Source organism: Xenopus tropicalis, chromosome 3 (assembly GCF_000004195.4).
Source record: "Xenopus tropicalis strain Nigerian chromosome 3, UCB_Xtro_10.0, whole genome shotgun sequence".
Taxonomy (NCBI): domain Eukaryota; kingdom Metazoa; phylum Chordata; class Amphibia; order Anura; family Pipidae; genus Xenopus; species Xenopus tropicalis.
In genome coordinates, this window is record NC_030679.2 from 15,988,605 (window position 1) to 16,005,781 (window position 17,177).

Genomic DNA, 17,177 nt, shown 5'->3' on the forward strand with positions numbered 1-17,177 from the left:
GTACCATTGCTCTGCACTGGTAAAAGTTGTGTGTTTTCTTCATAAACACTACTACAGTTTATATAAATACCCTGCTGTGTAGCCATGGGGGCAGCCATTTAAATTGAAAAAAGGAGAAAAGGCACAGGTTACTAAGCAGATAACAGATAAGTAGCAGATTCCCATTGTATTCTACACAGTTTATCTGGTATCTTCTTATGTAACCTGTGCCTTTTCTCCTTTTTTCAATTTAAATGGCTGCCCCCATGGCTACACAACAGCTATTTCTATTAACTACAGTAGTCTTTCTGAAGCAAACACACAACTTTTACCAGTGCAGGGCAACAGTACATTATATTTTAATTATTTTAAAACATTTTTATTTTTTAGTGTTACTGTTCCTTTAACATTTTTTTTTTATAAAGCGCCAACATATTCTGCAGTGTTGTACAATAAGTTTCCTTTGTTAGTGCTCTTGAGTAACTGAGGAGACAAAGTTGCAGGCCTTTAAAAATACTTGACTATAGACCCCACATCCCCGAAGTGATAATTGCTAGCATATGTGCTAAATAATGATGTTCATTATCTGAAGCTGTGTATGAAACTGCTGAATCCAGATTAAAAGCACATTTTTTAGAGGATTTTTTTCCCCTATTTCTCTCATAGTTTACAACAAAGAGCAGCATATTAACTGGGTTACCTGAAGAAGAAAAGCATGAGGTGCAGGGAGCACGTACAGGCAAAGTACCAAGGCTGCGCTGAAATCACTAGTAACCCTTATTATCAGTTCCTGAAAGTATGGCTAGACTGAGTATTCAACAACTGGGACAAATTTACCGATTTGAGAGCAAAGTTCTTAAGAACAGGAACATTTGGGAAAGTAAAGAAATTGCTAATTTTGGGTGCCATTTTTTGTATTATATACATGTGTTTGTGTCTCTATACATATTTATGTGTTACACACTGAGTATGGGGGAGTTGTACTGATTACTAAAAAACAGTTGCCCAAGTCACACCCAAAGCCAAATCTCCATATCAAAGGGTTTTTCTGTGGATGGTGGTGGGACACTACGTCTGCTACAGGAGCCATAAAAACTCATTACTGTATGCGAGAAGCCTTCTCAACAGTAACTGAACAAAGGCTAGGTGTGGATTTTATCAACCCCATCTGATCAGTTGATATGTGGAGGCAGTGGCTGAAAAGGTGTATTAAAATGTGGACTGGACAGTAGTCAAGGAGCATCTGGGGAGCATCCATGGAAAGCACCTTAGAACTGCATCAGAAGTGACCAGGCAGGATGTGAGAACAGACCAGAGGAAGCCATGATCAACTGGTTAGAGAAAAGGAACCAGACCATTATGTTCTGTGTCTGTCGGTAGCTATGATGATGTAGGCTTTGTTATTAATCTGTAAATGTAAATAATGTATATATATTGAGCTGAGTTAACTAATCCTTTAATTGTCACAATCAATTATTATTTGTCTGCTTCTCAAAAGAACCGTAACCCTAGTAAGAGGGGTGATTATATATATATATATATATATATATATATATATATATATATATATATATATATCAGCAGGTTTATAGAAAGCACTCACGGCATCAAAATGTGAAGTAAAAAAAGTTTTGTTTATTTAATCATCGCATCTACGCGTTTCGATCCTCCTGATGACGATCCTATGAGGATCGAAACGCGTAGATGCGATGATTAAATAAACAAAACATTTTTTTACTTCACATTTTGATGCCGTGAGTGCTTTCTATAAACCTGCTATATATATATATATCTCAAAATCTTACAAGATCTTTATGATGTACACTTTGCTACAAGATATATTATATGGGGATGTATGCATACATAAATGCACATTCTAACATATGGTACTGCTTATCATAACAGAACGCTGCTGCAGGCTAAAAGCTAAGCATGAGGATATAGCGTTGAACATTATATAGCGCAGCTACTGCCATCTAGTGGCATTTTAAACATTTCTGAATATCAGCGGATTAATCTGAACTTGGTTAATTTAAGAGTTTCATTTAAAAGCACAGTCAGGGGCAAGGGCAGTGAAATGCTCTTTATTAACTTGGCTTCTACCAATATACTTATTTTTTTTTTTTTTAATTCAGGCAAGTTTTCTCCCAATACACTTAGCCTTACACTGACCTTAAAAATAATGGCTATTGGGATGTCTTCTGTTAAGGTATTGTGTTTCAGGTAAAACCTTCCCTGCTTCACAACCAAGTTAGTTCGGCTTTTCTTCTCATGAGTAGAGCTGCAAGGCAAAGATTCATCTATGGAGGATAGCATCACAAGAAACATCTCTAACATGAGCCAATTCAACTGGCATTGTATAGAAAATATGCTCTGACTAAGAAGACAATTTATGATTTTGATTTTTTTAATTCTTAAATGTTAATTGGTTGTTGTTTTGTTTCAACCTTACTATCACCCCTACCCTTTCCAAAAACCATCACAGTGAGATAAAAAGGATACTGCTGATAAATGTGTAATAAAGGTCTCTGGACTGTTATCAGTGCTTCTGACAAGTATTTTTGTATATATAGAAAGCCTGTACAATAATCATATTCATATTATAATGCAGGTACTTTATTACATTGAGTTGTAAATGGTTTCTGCACATTGCATGTGTGTATGTGTTGGCCCTTACCTGGTAACAGAGGCCCCAACAGTTCCTTTCCTATCTGCTTCCACAATGATCCTGTTTTTGGAGAGCTGCTCCTGAATAAGAATTACCTTTTCTACTCCTTTAACAATGAAGTAACCACCTACAGAAACAGTAGAGAAAATACTGGTCATTTCTCATATAGGTTGGTAATATACTTTACTTTATGTAAGTAGAGATCCTTTCATTTAATCTTCAGCAAATCTCATTACATCGCCATACAGCTTGGGAAGTTCCTTTAATGATTTTAGCATTATAAAGATAATACCATATAGAAGACTAGACCCCTGCAGGAGACATGTTATGTGACATCTAAATGTATAAATTAAGGGTTAATACCCTCTTTAGAAATAATTAATGGGAGTTACACAGATTAGTTTCCGGCTGAAAATGTAGTTTAAAATATATGTTAGCCACAAATGCTTGCCCCATGGGATGATCATACTGTAAGGGGTTAGTCTATGTATGGCCACCTTATATCAAAGTGGCAACCAGGATGTGGTCACAATGATTTTTAAGGCATTCTATGATCTAGCTTTCAGTCCAGTTCTACAGCTCATAAAATTGCTTTAAAAAATGGTAGCTAAGCAGCATACAAGACATCCCCTATGACTGAACAGTTAGGGCACCAGTAGACAAGTGTTCTATACTTACCGGGATCTAGAGGACATTCATTTAGCTTTGCAAACTCAGCTGGGGTCTTTCCAGTAAGGACACAATTAGAGCTGCGCAGCATGATGGGCATTCTGCCAGGGGAAAGCGGGAGAGAGAGCAGTAAATCAGTTTGCTTCCCAAAAAAAAACTTATTTATAGGGGGTTCTCTTCAACTCAATGCCATATTGATGGAAAGAAGAGACCACCAGCTAATGAGCATAGATGACTTTGTTTTTGAAATGCAACAGTGCACTCTGGGGTGAGAAGGAGGTGTTCAGTGATACTTCATTGTTCAGTCAAAGATAATAGGAAAACATACACTATCTATAAATGGATTTAATATTTTTTTCCCCTTTGAGAGGCGCAGGTAATGTTTAGTATGCACAAAGTGACAGTAAATGCAAAAGGAGACATGAATTACTTCCAGAGAATCAGTGCCCTAAAGCCCTGAAATGAACATAAAACATGGCATATTGTATGTATGTATGTATGTATAACTTTATTTATAAAGCGCTACTTATGTACACAGTGCTGTACAGTAGAATACATTAATATAAACAGGGGTATTAAAATAGATAAATACAAAGTATTACAATAAGCACAAATAAATACAAGATACAGTTGCAATAAGTTAAGAGTCAAAGACACAAGAGGATGGAGGTCCCTGCCCCGTAGAGCTTACAATCTATATGGGAGGGTAACTTACAGACACAAATAGGCAAATAGAAGTGCTGTAGGTCACAGTGGGTGACATTACAATATAAGTGCTAGTTCCCTGGTCAGGTGCTGGGTGAGTGCTCCAAAAGGTAGTCTTTTAGATTGGTTTTAAAAAGACTGAGGGAGAATTCTCTGCGGAGGAAATCAGGGAGGGCATTCCAAATGTAAGGGGCAGCAAGGTAGAAAGGTTTAAGGCGGGAAACAGCAGTTGTAGTGGGGGGCGCAACCAAACTATTGCTCTGTGAGGAACGAAGGAGTCGGCCAGGAACATACAGAGACACGAGGGAAGAGATGTAGTGAGGAGCAGAGGAATGGAGGGCTTTGAAGGTTAAGAGAAGGAGTTTATAAAATATTCTTTGTTTAATAGGAAGCCACGATAAGGACTTTAGCAGGGGAAGGGCCTGAACTCTCCTGGATGAGAGGAGGAGAATTCTGGTAGCAGTATTTAATATAGACTGTAGGGGGGAAAGATTGGAGTTAGGGAGGCCGATTAGTAGCAGGTTACAATAGTCAAGTCGGGATAGGATGAGAGCATGCATGAGCAGCCTAGCTGTTGCAGTAGAGAGAAAGGGACGTATTTTGGCAATATTGCGCAGGAAAAAGTGACAGGTTTTGACAGTGGTGTTAATATGGTCAGAGAAGGAGAGACAGGAGTCAAAGATCACCCCCAAACAACGCGCCAAATCGACCGGGTTGATGAGGGTGCCATCAATAGAGATAGAAAAGGGGGGGAGGGAGTGGTCAACCATATCAAACGCAGCCGATAGATCTAGGAGGATTAGTATAGAAAAGTGACCTTTGGCTTTGGGAACCTGAAGATCATTCGTAACTCTGCACAACGCCGTCTCAGTAGAGTGCGCAGGCCGAAAGCCAGATTGCAGCGGGTCCATTAAATTATGTGCATTAAAGGAACAGTAACACCAAAAAATTAAAGTGTATAAAAGTAACTAAAATATAATGTGCTGCTGCCCTGCACTGGTAAAAGTTGTGTGTTTACTTCAGAAAGTCTACTATGATTTATATAAATAAGCTGCTATGTAGCCATGGAGGCAGCCATTCAAAGGAGAAAAAGGCACAGGCACTTAGCAGATAACAGATAAAACACTATTGTATTCTACAGAACTTATCTGTTATCTGCTATGTAACCTGTGCCTTTTCTTTTTTCCAGCTCGAATGGCTGCCCCCGTGGCTACACAGCAGCTTATTATATAAATTATAGTAGGGTTACTGTAGCAAACACACCAGTTTTACCAGTGCAGGGCAACAGTGCATTATATTTTTATTACTTTAAAGCTCTTTCATTTTTTGGTGTTACTGTTCCTTTAAGAAAGTTAGTGATAGGGGAGAAGACAATACGCTCTAAGATTTTGGAGGCAAGCGGTAGAAGCGAGACAGGGCAGGAGTTAGAGAGACAGGACGGGTCCAGCGTGGCCTTTTTAAGGATAGGCTTGACACAGGCCTGTTTGAAGGAAGAGCGGAAACTTCCAGAAGTCAGAGAAGAGTTGAAGATGTGAGTAAGAGCCGGAGTAAGTTCAGCAGGACAGTGTTTGAGCAGAGAAGAAGGCATAGGGTCTAGAGAACAAGTGGTGAGGGGAACAGACAATAGAAGCCGGGAGACTTCGGAGACAGTTACGGGACCAAAAGAGCTAAGACATACAGAAGGGGGCTGAGGAAGGAGGAGCTGGTTAGTATTAATAGAGGGGGGAATTTGATTGCGGATGGACTCCACTTTGTTCATGAAGAAATCAGCAAAGTCCTGGAGAGAGTGCATACTCTGGGTTGCATATTCTGGGTTTTAATGCACAATAGTCTTTAAATAAGAAATTTTTAGAAACTGGGAATACCATGCGCCACAGAAAAGCGGTACACATTTTGTTTTTAAACACTGTGCATGTTTTTACCTCATAGCAGAGCTTATAAATGAACATATAATTCTGCCAGAGCTAACTCCATTAAAATTGTTGGAAAATGCAAAGGTTTCAGTCATTAGTAGAACCATTTCTCTTTAGAATTTCTATCACCAGGGGCATAACTATAGAGGAAACAGACCTTGCAGTCACAGGAGAGCCCAGGGAACAGGGATGGCCAGACAGCAGGGATACCTAACCTTTTTTTCTTGTAAACTGTAATAGGCTTGCCTGGCCAGCAGAAAACTCTGCTTGGAGTAAAACTGCATCTCTCTATGCTTTCAAAACTTGTCTCTAAGCCAGAAATGTAAAAATGGGCACCTACTTTGGGGACACAGGGAGCAACATCAAAGGGGGTGGTCACTGCTTCATAGCTACCCTTGCCGGCCACTCTCCTACCTGAGACCAAGTGGGCGGGGACAGGTTGCAGTGAACAAAGATTTTTTGTGGGTGGGGGGCCCGGCAATGTGTAGTTAGGCCTCTGTCTATCACAGCACCTTGGATATCCTACACAGATAAGGTCAGAATGGAGTTCATAGGCACCATCTTTGATATCTATGTATCGTCTTTAACTTCAATGACGGACAAAGTATCTGGTGCATACACAGTCGGAGCCAATCCCGTACTTTAAGATACAATCTAACCAGAGAGCCACTTTACCTGCCAATAGGCAACGCATTGCGAATGATTCTTTGGCTGCCTCTAGTGTACTCTATGTCAACTGTAATTGGTGCCGAGTAGGTCATATCTCTGAGTCGGCACTAAATGGAAAAAGCAAAGAAAATTCTAAGAACAGGCACACCAAGTGTTTTTTTGTTGCAAAGATTTTCTCAAGCAGAATCTCATTTAGAAAACCACCCTATAAATTGCTTCCCTCTATTTGACATTCACGGTACACAAATCTCAATATTACTGAAGGATAAAGGTTACCTCATGAGGAGATACAGGCCGAGTCACATTAAAACTTTCTTCAACATCAGGAAGACCCACGTAAATATTAAGATACCTGAATAAACAAAAGAAGAACCAACTGTGAAATACCATGACGGTTCAATGATTATGCAGAGAAACCTCAATTTTACATACAAGTTTTCCCATATAAAACCATTTTTATGGTCCCACCAATATATAACACATTTCCCTGATTATACACCTTTTTTCTGTATCAGTAAATATTGCACTTTTACATCCCTTCCCTTGATCCACCATTAAGTGATGTGTGCTCCCTCAGAGATCACATGACCAGAAATAATGCAGCTCTAACTGTAACAGGAAGTAGTATAAAAGCAAAAGACATAACTCTGTCCATTCATTGGTTGATGTGACCTAGCATGTATGTGTGCCTTGGCTTGTTTGTGTGCATTGTGAATTCTATGATCCCAAGAGGCAGTCCTTAATTCTTAAAATGGCAGTTTTCTATTTAGGAGTATCAGCACATACTACTAAAAAAAAAAAAGAATATTTTAATGAAAATGATTTAAATGAAACAGGGTTTTACATATGAGCTTGTTTATGCAATATATTTTTATAGAGACCTACATTGTTTGGGGGTATAGTATTCCTTTAAACCTTTGTTACCGTGGGTGACAAATCTCCCAAAAATGTAAAATGCGAGTGAGAAAACATAAAAGTTGCTTCCTATTCTGAAGTCAACTTAAAATGCCTTGTGAGGAAACTTCTGGCGACTCTGGAGGGCAACCTGCTGAAGAATCTACAGTGCCAGCATAGCACCACAGCATAGCTTTTAGTTCTATGTGTGCTATGTCTTAACAGGTAACACAAGAGGTGGCAAGATCAAAAGAGACACTACATGTGAACTGATTGATCAGTTAAGGAGCTTTGTAGCTGGCCTGTATGTTTTGAGGCCATTTATTATTTGCCATGATAGTATCTCTTCAACTGAGGGCAGTGGTTTTCCAAGGTGGACCTTTAAGAATAAACTTGGTCCAAAAACCATTGCAAAACCTTACAGCAGGGGTCGCCAACCTTTTTTACTTGTGAGCCACAGGCAAATGTAAAAAGACTTGGGGAGCAACACAAGCACCATAAAAGTTCATGGAGGTGCCACATGTGATTGGCTATTAGGCAGCCTCTATGCACCCTATCAGCTTACAGGGGGCTTTATTTGGTAGTAAATCTTGTTTTTATTCAACCAAAACTTGCCCCCAAGTCAGGAATTCAAAAATAACTACCTGGTTTGGGGGCACTGAGAGCAAGGGGTTGGTGAGTAACATGTTGCCCCTGAGCCACTGGTTGGGGATCACAGCCTTACAGTTTGGGATATCTATGATACAGAAATAAGCAGGTATTTCTGTAACAGATGCACAGATTTGGCACAAGCAAAAAAAAAAAAAAAATTTTTATTAATTTTATTGTATTTTGTTTCTTTTAAAACCTAACAAAGGAACTTACTTTAGGTACCACATTGGGTCAGCATCGCTTGTCACTTTTTCATTTGCTTTCATTATTTTTTTAATCTGGGGAGACAAAACGTATAACAGTTAAGAGCCGCCGGAATTAAAAGATGGAATGGCTTGTTATTTACAAAAAACAAACTCTCTGCCTGTTAGAGGATCTGCAATACCTGGTCATTTTTTCCATTGCTAAGGGAACCTGGCCTATCTACATAATTGTTCACATGAATTTGCATGTAGGATCCATAACACAGCTTCAGCTGAGCTAAAATGCAAAGTAGACACAGTAGGCACCTTTCAATGGCCACTGCCCCCAACAAACAATATTTAAATCTTTTCATGGGGCTCAAAAATGTTTCATTCGGTCCAAGTGGAAAAAAGGGAACTCCTGTTCCTGGCCAATATTTAAATCTATTCAGGGTGTCACAGGAGGTTCTTAAGTGTTCTATGAGGCATGTGTCCCCAAAAAGTAAACCATCTAGAAAACAGGAGAGTTAACAGTTTATAAAGCTTATCTGTCAGACAGACATGAGAGAACTCGTGCTAAAGTTGTTGCTGTTTTAAAACTCTAAAACCTACTGTAAGATATTCATTAAAAGGCAAACAGCAGACGTGTGAGGAAAGAAACTTCTGGAAAAGAATTAAATACCCTTTGACAACCAAAACTTATTATCACTGCGATGTATCTACCCAGCCATCGAAACTGAAACAACACCTGTTGAGCTCACTGAAACTTTCTAGAAGCATCCTCTAGATTTCCGAAGTGTCTGGTACTACTGTTTGTAACAGATCTCAGATTTGGCAAAGAAAGCCACCCGTCTAGTTCTAACCTTAATTCCAATAAATTAATCCTCTCAAGTCAAACCTCTAAATCACAATATTGGAATCCTCAGCGTATTGCATTTGGCTCAGATTCCTCTGTTAAATGGAAAATAGCCTAATAGTAACCTTAGATCTAACTCTCCATTGCGTAATGTAAATATCAGAGGGGAAAGTAGTAACCTCCGCTGCATGCTGGCAAATGCACAGAGATTGTCAAGGAAATTAGGAGAGCTGGAGTTTATTGCATGTACCGAAAATTATGGTATAATTGGTAACACCGTTACCTGGTGGTATGAAACATGCAACTGGGCTGTAAATTTAAATGGTTACACCCTTTCTAGGATGGACAGAGGGATTAAAAATGGTGGAGTAGTTTGTCTTTAAGTAAAGACAGATTTAAAGCCATGTGCTAAAGAAATTACCAGAGACAGCAAAGGGGAGGGGGTGGAATCCCTTTGGTTAGAGATTTCAGCAGGGGACAAAGAAAATTTTTCTCATTTGTCTTCAGAACTGAAGAGCCAGCTAATTAACACTTCTGTTTCATCAGACCCAGTTTGAGTAGTTTAACTACTGATTCATGGGTCACTCAGGAGGAAATTCAAATGAGACTTGAACATGTAAGGCTAATGCCACACGAGGCATAAGGCGGATATTTTCAGCAATCATAAAAGCGCTTGCTGAAAATTCTGCCCTACGCCTCCTACATGTGCCTGCACCCGAATGAATGAGATACACTCGGGTGCAGGCACATGTAGCAGATATTCACATTAAAACGCGAGATAATGCAAAGTCTCGCGTTTTCATGCGTATATCGGCTACATGTGTCTGCACCTGAGCGTATCTCATTCATTCAGGTGCAGACACATGTAGGAGGTGTAGGGCGGAATTTTTAGCAAGCGCTTTTACGCTTGCCGAAAATATCCGCCCTACACCTCGTGTGGCATTAGCCTAAAGGTCCAGGACCACATGGTATTCATCCCAGGGTATTAAACGAGCTTAGCTCTGTGACTGCCAAAACTTTTCACTTAATTTTTCAGGATTCATTGAGGTCTGGCATGGTGCTGAGAGACTGATGAATTGATAATGTGGAGCTGTTATTCAAAAAGAGATCCCGTTCTCAGCATGAAAACCATAGGCCTGTTAGTCTGGCATTAGTGGTAGGAAAGCTTTTGGAAGGGGTAATAAGGGATAGGATACTTGAATACATTGCAAATAACAATACTGTAAGTTTGAGCCAGCATGGTTTCATGCGTAACAGATCTTGTTAGACTTCATTCAGGTTCCTTTTATAAGGAGGTGAGCAGGAACCTCGATGCGGGAATGGCAGTGGATATCAACTACTTGAACTTTGCTAAACCGTTTGTAATTCCTTCAGCCAGTTCTGTGCAGTAATGTATCAGAGAGTGGTAGTAAATGGAACATTTTCTAATTGGACTAGTGTTGTTGGTAGACTTCCACAGGGTTCTGTCATTGATTCTTTGTTTTTTAACTTTTTTATTAATGATCTGGAGATGGGCATAAAAAGTACTGTTTTTACTTTTACAGACATTACTTAATTGTGGAAAACTAAGTTCCATACAGAATGCTGCCACTGCAGAGTGATTTGACAAAATTGGAAAACTTGGCCACAAAATGGAAAATTAATTTGAGTGCTAAATAGTGCAGAGTTATGCACTTTGGTAGAAATAATATGAATACAAGTTATACACTGAATAATAGTGTTTTGGTTGGATCCTTAATTGAGAAGGATCTGGGGATTTTTGTAGATAACAAGTTTTCTAATTCCTGGAATGTCATTCGGTGGCTACTAAAGCAAATTAAAGGAGACATATCCTATAAAAATTAAGAATGTACCAGTGAATTATACTCCTCTAGATATAGAAGGAATGTGCTTAAAAAAGTTGTATTTCAGACTGATTTATTGAGAAATTTAACCAAAACCCCACTAGCCCTGTCCATCTGTTCCTCTTCCTGCTGGCTGAATTCTCTGAATGTGCAGGGGAACCGGCGGCCCTCGGTACACTGCACTGTAGGATAGGAACCTAGCTAGGCTGACCTAATAGGGAACTGAAGCCTGTCTTTGCTTGTGTGAGTGCAGGGCTGTGATTGGCTCTCCCCCTCTCCTACTGTGCTTCTGGCAGGGATCGTTAGGACACGCCCACTCTTCATTTCAAACTCGGACAGAGAAGTGAAAGGATCTATAGAGAGCTCCAATTTTTACAGATAGGATAAATTTTAGCACAAAGTGAAACCAGCACAATATATTATTCATAATTGACAAAATTAGAGTTTTTCCCATTTATCCAATATGTCCCCTTTAAGTGCGGTCTTGCATAAAAAGGGCATTGACTCAAGGGATGAAAACATAATTTTGCCTTTTTATAGGTCCCTCACCTTGAGTATGCGGCGCAGTTTTGGGCTCCAGTCCTTAAGAAGGATATTAATGAGCTGTGTAAGAAATTGCTCATCTTGGGTGCCATTATTTGTGTTATAAACATGTGTCAGGGTCTCTGTACATATTTATGTGTTACACACTGAGTATGGGGGAGTTCTACTGATTACTATAAACCAGTTGCCCAAGTCACACCCAAAGCCAAATCTCCATATCAAAGGGTTTTTCTGTGGATGGTGGTGGGACACTACGTCTGCTACAGGAGCTATAAAAACTCATTACTGTATGCGAGAAGACTTCTCAACAGTAACTGAACAATGGGCAAGGTGTGGTTCTTATAAACCCCATCTGATCAGTTGGTATGTGGGGGCAGTGGCTGAAAAGGTGTATTAAATGTGGACTGGACAGTAGTCTGAAGAGCACCTGGGGAGAGGATCTGGGAACTGCATCAGAAGTAACCAGGAAGGATGTGAGAACAGACCAGAGTAAGCCATGATCAATTGGTTACAGAAAAAGGAACCAGACCACCATGTTCTGTATCTGTCGGTAGCTATGATGATGTAGGCTTTGTTATTAATCTGTAAATGTAAATAATGTGTGTGTATATATATATATATATATATTATTATTATATATCAAAATCTTACAGCTGAAGAAAGTGCAGAGAGACTGCAACTAAACTGGTAAAGGGTATGGAAGATTTAAACTACAAGGTTAGACTGTCAAGCTTGGGGTTGTTTTCTCTGGAAAAAAGGTGCTTGCGAGGGGACATGATTACTCTGTAGAAGTGCATTAGAGGGGATGTTCTTTTTTTCCATAAGAATGACCAGCACACCAGAGGCCCCCCCTTTAGATAAGAGGAATGAAACTTTTATTTGAAGCAGCGTAGATGGTTTTTGACAGTGGAGCAGTGAGGTTGGGGAATGCCTTTCAGAGTGATGTTGTGATGGCAGATTCTGTTAATGCATTTAAGAGGGGCTCAAACAAGCATTATATCCAAGGCTATTGTGTTACTAAAATCTACAGTTAGTACTGATGTTGGTATATATGGTTTATGTATGTGAGTGTATAGATTTGTATAGGTTTGTATGTGCTGGTTTCATTTGTGAGGGTTGAACTTGAACTTGGTCTATTTTCAACCCAATGTAACTTCCTTGTCTAGCGTTACTGACACCAGTAAGTAAATCTGTTTTTACATCTATCATAACTTTGTCTTTGCAAGAACTTTATAATAATTTTGCCATAAAAATATTTGCCTGAGGCTTTTACATAACCTGCCTGATCCCCCCGTGTTCCTCTATGAGGGGGCGGCCATATTTGTCGGTTAGCATTAGAAGCTATAACTGACAGGCTGAGAAGGGACAGTCAGGTTGAGGTACTTAAAGTAACAATTACTTACAAAACCAAACCTGTCAGCGAAAAACCGTCAACACGACCTATAGGTAACTTTTTATGTATATTCATATTTAGAAAAGTAGTTTTCTTCGCTAGTATCACTTTAAGCTCTGCCCCCTTTGGCATTCTGAGCCCTCCTCTCTCTGACAATAAAAGCCTACTGAGCATGCTTACTGCTTCTGCTCCAGATAAAACCAAACAGGCATAAGCAGTAGGCACCTCTTTGAGGTCATCATAGTCAGAGAGATGGGGAGGGATCAGAAATGAAAACGGGGCATGGCTTCACGATTGACAAGGTGGTCAGTAAAGGTACAGTTCAGATGCAAGGTACTTACTTCATCATTGATGAAATAGTTGAAGGAGTCAATGTGCTGCTTTACAAGGCCCTTCACCTGAAAGAAAAACAGAAGACAAGTCATACTCTTCAGAAACCAGTTAGAAATGCAAGTGAAGGCAAAATAAATTAAATTCTCTGGTTACAGAAGTTGTAATGATTTTTTTTTCTGCTTATACAAAAAGGTGTACTTCCTGTTAGCCATTTCTACCTTCTTGTTACACATGCTAGCATGATTTAGGGCTACTATAAAACCTTTAAAGGAAAAGCAACTCCAAAAAATAAAAGTAAATTAATATATTATGTGCTATTGCCCTACACTGGTAAAACTTGTGTGTTTACTTCAGAAACACTAATATAGTTGATTTAAATTGCTGCCCTGAGGCTACACAGCAGCTTTGTTTATGTTGGAAAAAAGGAGAAAAGGCACAGGTTATATAGCAGATAAGCTGCATAGATTTCCTTTGCATTCTACAGAGCTGATTTGTTATCTACATAGTAACACACGTGCATCAAGTTCCACCTTAATGCCTATAAATAACCTGCCTAACTGCTAGCTGATCCAGAGGAAGGCAAAAAAAAACCCATCTGAAGCCTCTCAAATTTGCAAAACTTTTCAAACAAAATGTGAAAAAAAATTCTTCCTGACTCCAAAATCGGCCAGTGCCTGGATCAACTTGTACTAAGAGCTTTCTCCCATAACCCTGTATTCCCTCGCTTGCTAAAAAGCCATCCAACCCCGTCTTAAAGCTATCTAATGTATGAGCCAGTACGACTAATTCAGGGGGTGGAATCCACAAGTTCACTGCTCTCACAGTAAAAAAAATTATTTCAGAATATTTAAACGGAACATCCTTTCTTCTAATCGGAGTGGGTGCCCTTGTGTCAGTTAGAAGGACCTACTGATAAAGCATTAGAGAGCTTATTATTATGATCCCCTTATATATTTATACATAGTTATCATATAACCCCTTAAGCGCCTCTTCTCCAGTATAAAGAACCCTAACTTGGCCAGTCTTGCTTCATTACCGAGACTTTCCATACCCTTTAGTTGCCCCCTATAACTCAATAATATTACGTTTCAGCACTGGAGACCAAAACTGCACAGCATATTCTAGATGGGGCCTTAGCAGCGATCTGTAAAGGGGAAGTATATCCTCCTCCTCCTGCGAATCTATGGCCCTTTTAATACAGGTCAAAACCTTGTTTGCCCTTGCAGCTGCTCCCTGGCATTGCTTGCTACAGCCAAGTTCAATATCTACAAGGACTCCAAGGTCCTTCTCCATTATGGATTTGCCAAGTGCAGTACCCAGTACAGAACCCTGAGAGACGCCTCAGAGAACCTTACTCCAAGTAGAGAATGTACCATGTAACCTTGAATGGCTGCCCCCTTGCCTACACTGCAGCTTATTATATAAACTATAGTAGTCTTTCTAAAGCAAACATAAAACTTTTACCAGTGCAGGGCAACAGTACCTAACATTTTAATTACGTTTGTATTTTTTGGTGTTACTGTTCCTTTAACATTTGGATCATTTAATGCAGTGAGAAGACCTGATCCTTTTCACAGGACAAAACTCCAATTGACACCTCCAATTTAATGATGCCCAATGCCAAACTAAGCATTAGATGAGAGCGAGATGGATTACATCTTCAAGAGAAAACACTGACTGCAGCAATCTTTGGACTGCTCTGACTGCAGCAGTCTTTGGACTGCTCACTTTGGCATGCAAAGAGTAGTGTTTTGTGGCAGAATCATTCAGCGAATTCAATGTTAAACCTTCAGCTACTTTAAAGAAGAAGGAAAAGGTTATTTACTGGGTGAAGGTTTGACCCTGGCCCAGGGTAATATTCTAGTGAGTTTCACCAAACTGCTATCTTGCCTGCTATGCCAGAAATCCTAAATGGCTGCCCTAGGCCAAAATTGACATAGATGGTAAAAGAAAAACATTTACTCAACTACGCATGCACAGATCAGCTGCTAGGGCACTGGGATAGGGCGCAAAGATGGTGGCTCAGTGTTCGTCAGAATACTACTCTGGCCCAGTGATTTTTCAGCTTAGAAGAGCATTTTTAATGAGTCTGAGGTTAGTAATTATCTCTATGAACTGTTAACCTAAATATAAATATATATTTAAAGCATACCTTTAGGAAGGCTGGAAGCAGTTTCCATTTTTCCTGCAAAACAAATAAATTTTCAGGTCAGTTTGCAAATAGGATATTTAAAATTTGCCAACACCCGTCACCCTAAAATTGTTTCCCCCACTAGAGTTGTGGGCTAACGGAGCCTTTAAAATAGTTTTAAATTGCACCAGAAGAGAGCCACAACTGACACACACATCTCCTGGTACAGGCAGCCTAACTCTCACAGGGGACATAAAAAAAAAAAAAAAAGAGAATTGTTTCCCCAACAAGAGTGCAGGCACCTCTAGCGGAGGACAATTTTATGGTGATTGTTGCCCTTTTTGTTGGCTGGTTTTTAAAGGGAAAATAAAACCAATTTTCATCATGCTTATATTCATTTTTATGGCATTTTACTTATTTATGTTCAGCAGCTTTCAAGTTTGTTATTTCAACCTTTATCTGTATCTGGTTGCTAGATCTTATTTTTCCTAGCTACCAGAGGTTTGAGTGACAGACTGAAATAAGTATAGGAGAGACACTTAATAAAATAAAAGTAACCATAACAATATAATTGTAGGCTCCCAAAACAATACTGCTGGGGTCAGTGACCCTCATTTGAATGCTGAAAGGAGGTAGTAAAAGGCGATAACTTAAAGATGAACCACCCCTTTAACCTGGCAAAATGGCTGCAGTTATATGGTTGTGCATGTTATAGCTAGCCATATGCATATTGTCTGGCAGATAAACTACTCCTCAGCCAATGCCTGGATTGAAGGAGACATGCAACGGACATAGTGCCCCAGTCGTACCCCAGGCTACAACTTCAACTTTTTTCACGGCTTGCAACTTCAGTGTGCTACTGGATTTTTTTGCTTTTGGATATTGACCCCCCATGCAAGGTGAGGTTCTTCCAGTATTTGCACCGGGTACCCATTTGGGTAAGTTAACAGAGAGTTGAGCTCCCCAATACTGCTATTGGTACCCCAGGCTTATGTCATATGTGGCATTTTTGGTCTGAAAAGAAGCAGGTGTTTGCACTGACAGGCAAATGCCATGACTGCCAATTCTTAATAAAATGGGTAGATGGCAAGAGACTGGTTCATCACCTGTGACATATCATTAGCCTCACATAAGTGACACACAATGCCACAGGATATGGGAAATGCTCATTATAAATGTATCTCTGGATGGTATGAATAATGCACCACCCCAGCCCCAAATCTTGTCCCTGAACTCCAAAGGAACACCAAGGCTGCAGCATGGAATTCTAAGAATGTCTACCCAAAAAATTGTTGTAAATGCAATAGAGGTTGGAAGCTGTATTTGTCTGCCCCTTTTGCACCCCTGGTTCTGACTCCTGAAACAACGTTGTTGAACTCACTTCTACTGCTAGCTTCAGCTACATTTATTCGGGAGTCACAGCAGAGGGAGGTAACGGGAATTAAGCAGTCCGAAGCTTGTCTCACCTGCACTGTATCAACGGGAGCAATGAGCTCCTCCTGACTCAGATGACCAAACTCCACATCCAACACCTCCATGCCTATACGACCATCCACCAGCACACATGAGAAACAGTGCAGCACCTAAACCCGTCCGGCAGGGAAAAATTTCTTTACGCGCAGCGTTCCCCTTTTCTTCATTACCTCACGCACATAATCCCTAGAAACATAAGGGTGTGGCGGCCATTGCGAAAGTGGGCAAGGTATAATTTTTTTTTTCTTACAACATATATAACTATTATTTGAAA

At 39.8% G+C, this 17,177-nt stretch overlaps 1 protein-coding gene across 1 annotated transcript in view; it reads right to left on the reverse strand.

The window, feature by feature from the left end:
- polr3b (polymerase (RNA) III (DNA directed) polypeptide B) overlaps positions 1-16,984 on the reverse strand; it is a 73,369-nt gene extending 56,385 nt beyond the window's left edge. The window contains 9 exon segments of the mRNA NM_001128049.1: positions 2,152-2,260; positions 2,657-2,774; positions 3,326-3,417; positions 6,610-6,710; positions 6,880-6,955; positions 8,362-8,426; positions 13,308-13,364; positions 15,452-15,484; positions 16,897-16,984. Of these exon segments, the coding sequence (NP_001121521.1) occupies positions 2,152-2,260; positions 2,657-2,774; positions 3,326-3,417; positions 6,610-6,710; positions 6,880-6,955; positions 8,362-8,426; positions 13,308-13,364; positions 15,452-15,484; positions 16,897-16,968 (723 nt within the window). The 5' untranslated portion in view covers positions 16,969-16,984.
- Between the last annotated feature and the right edge of the window lie 193 nt (positions 16,985-17,177).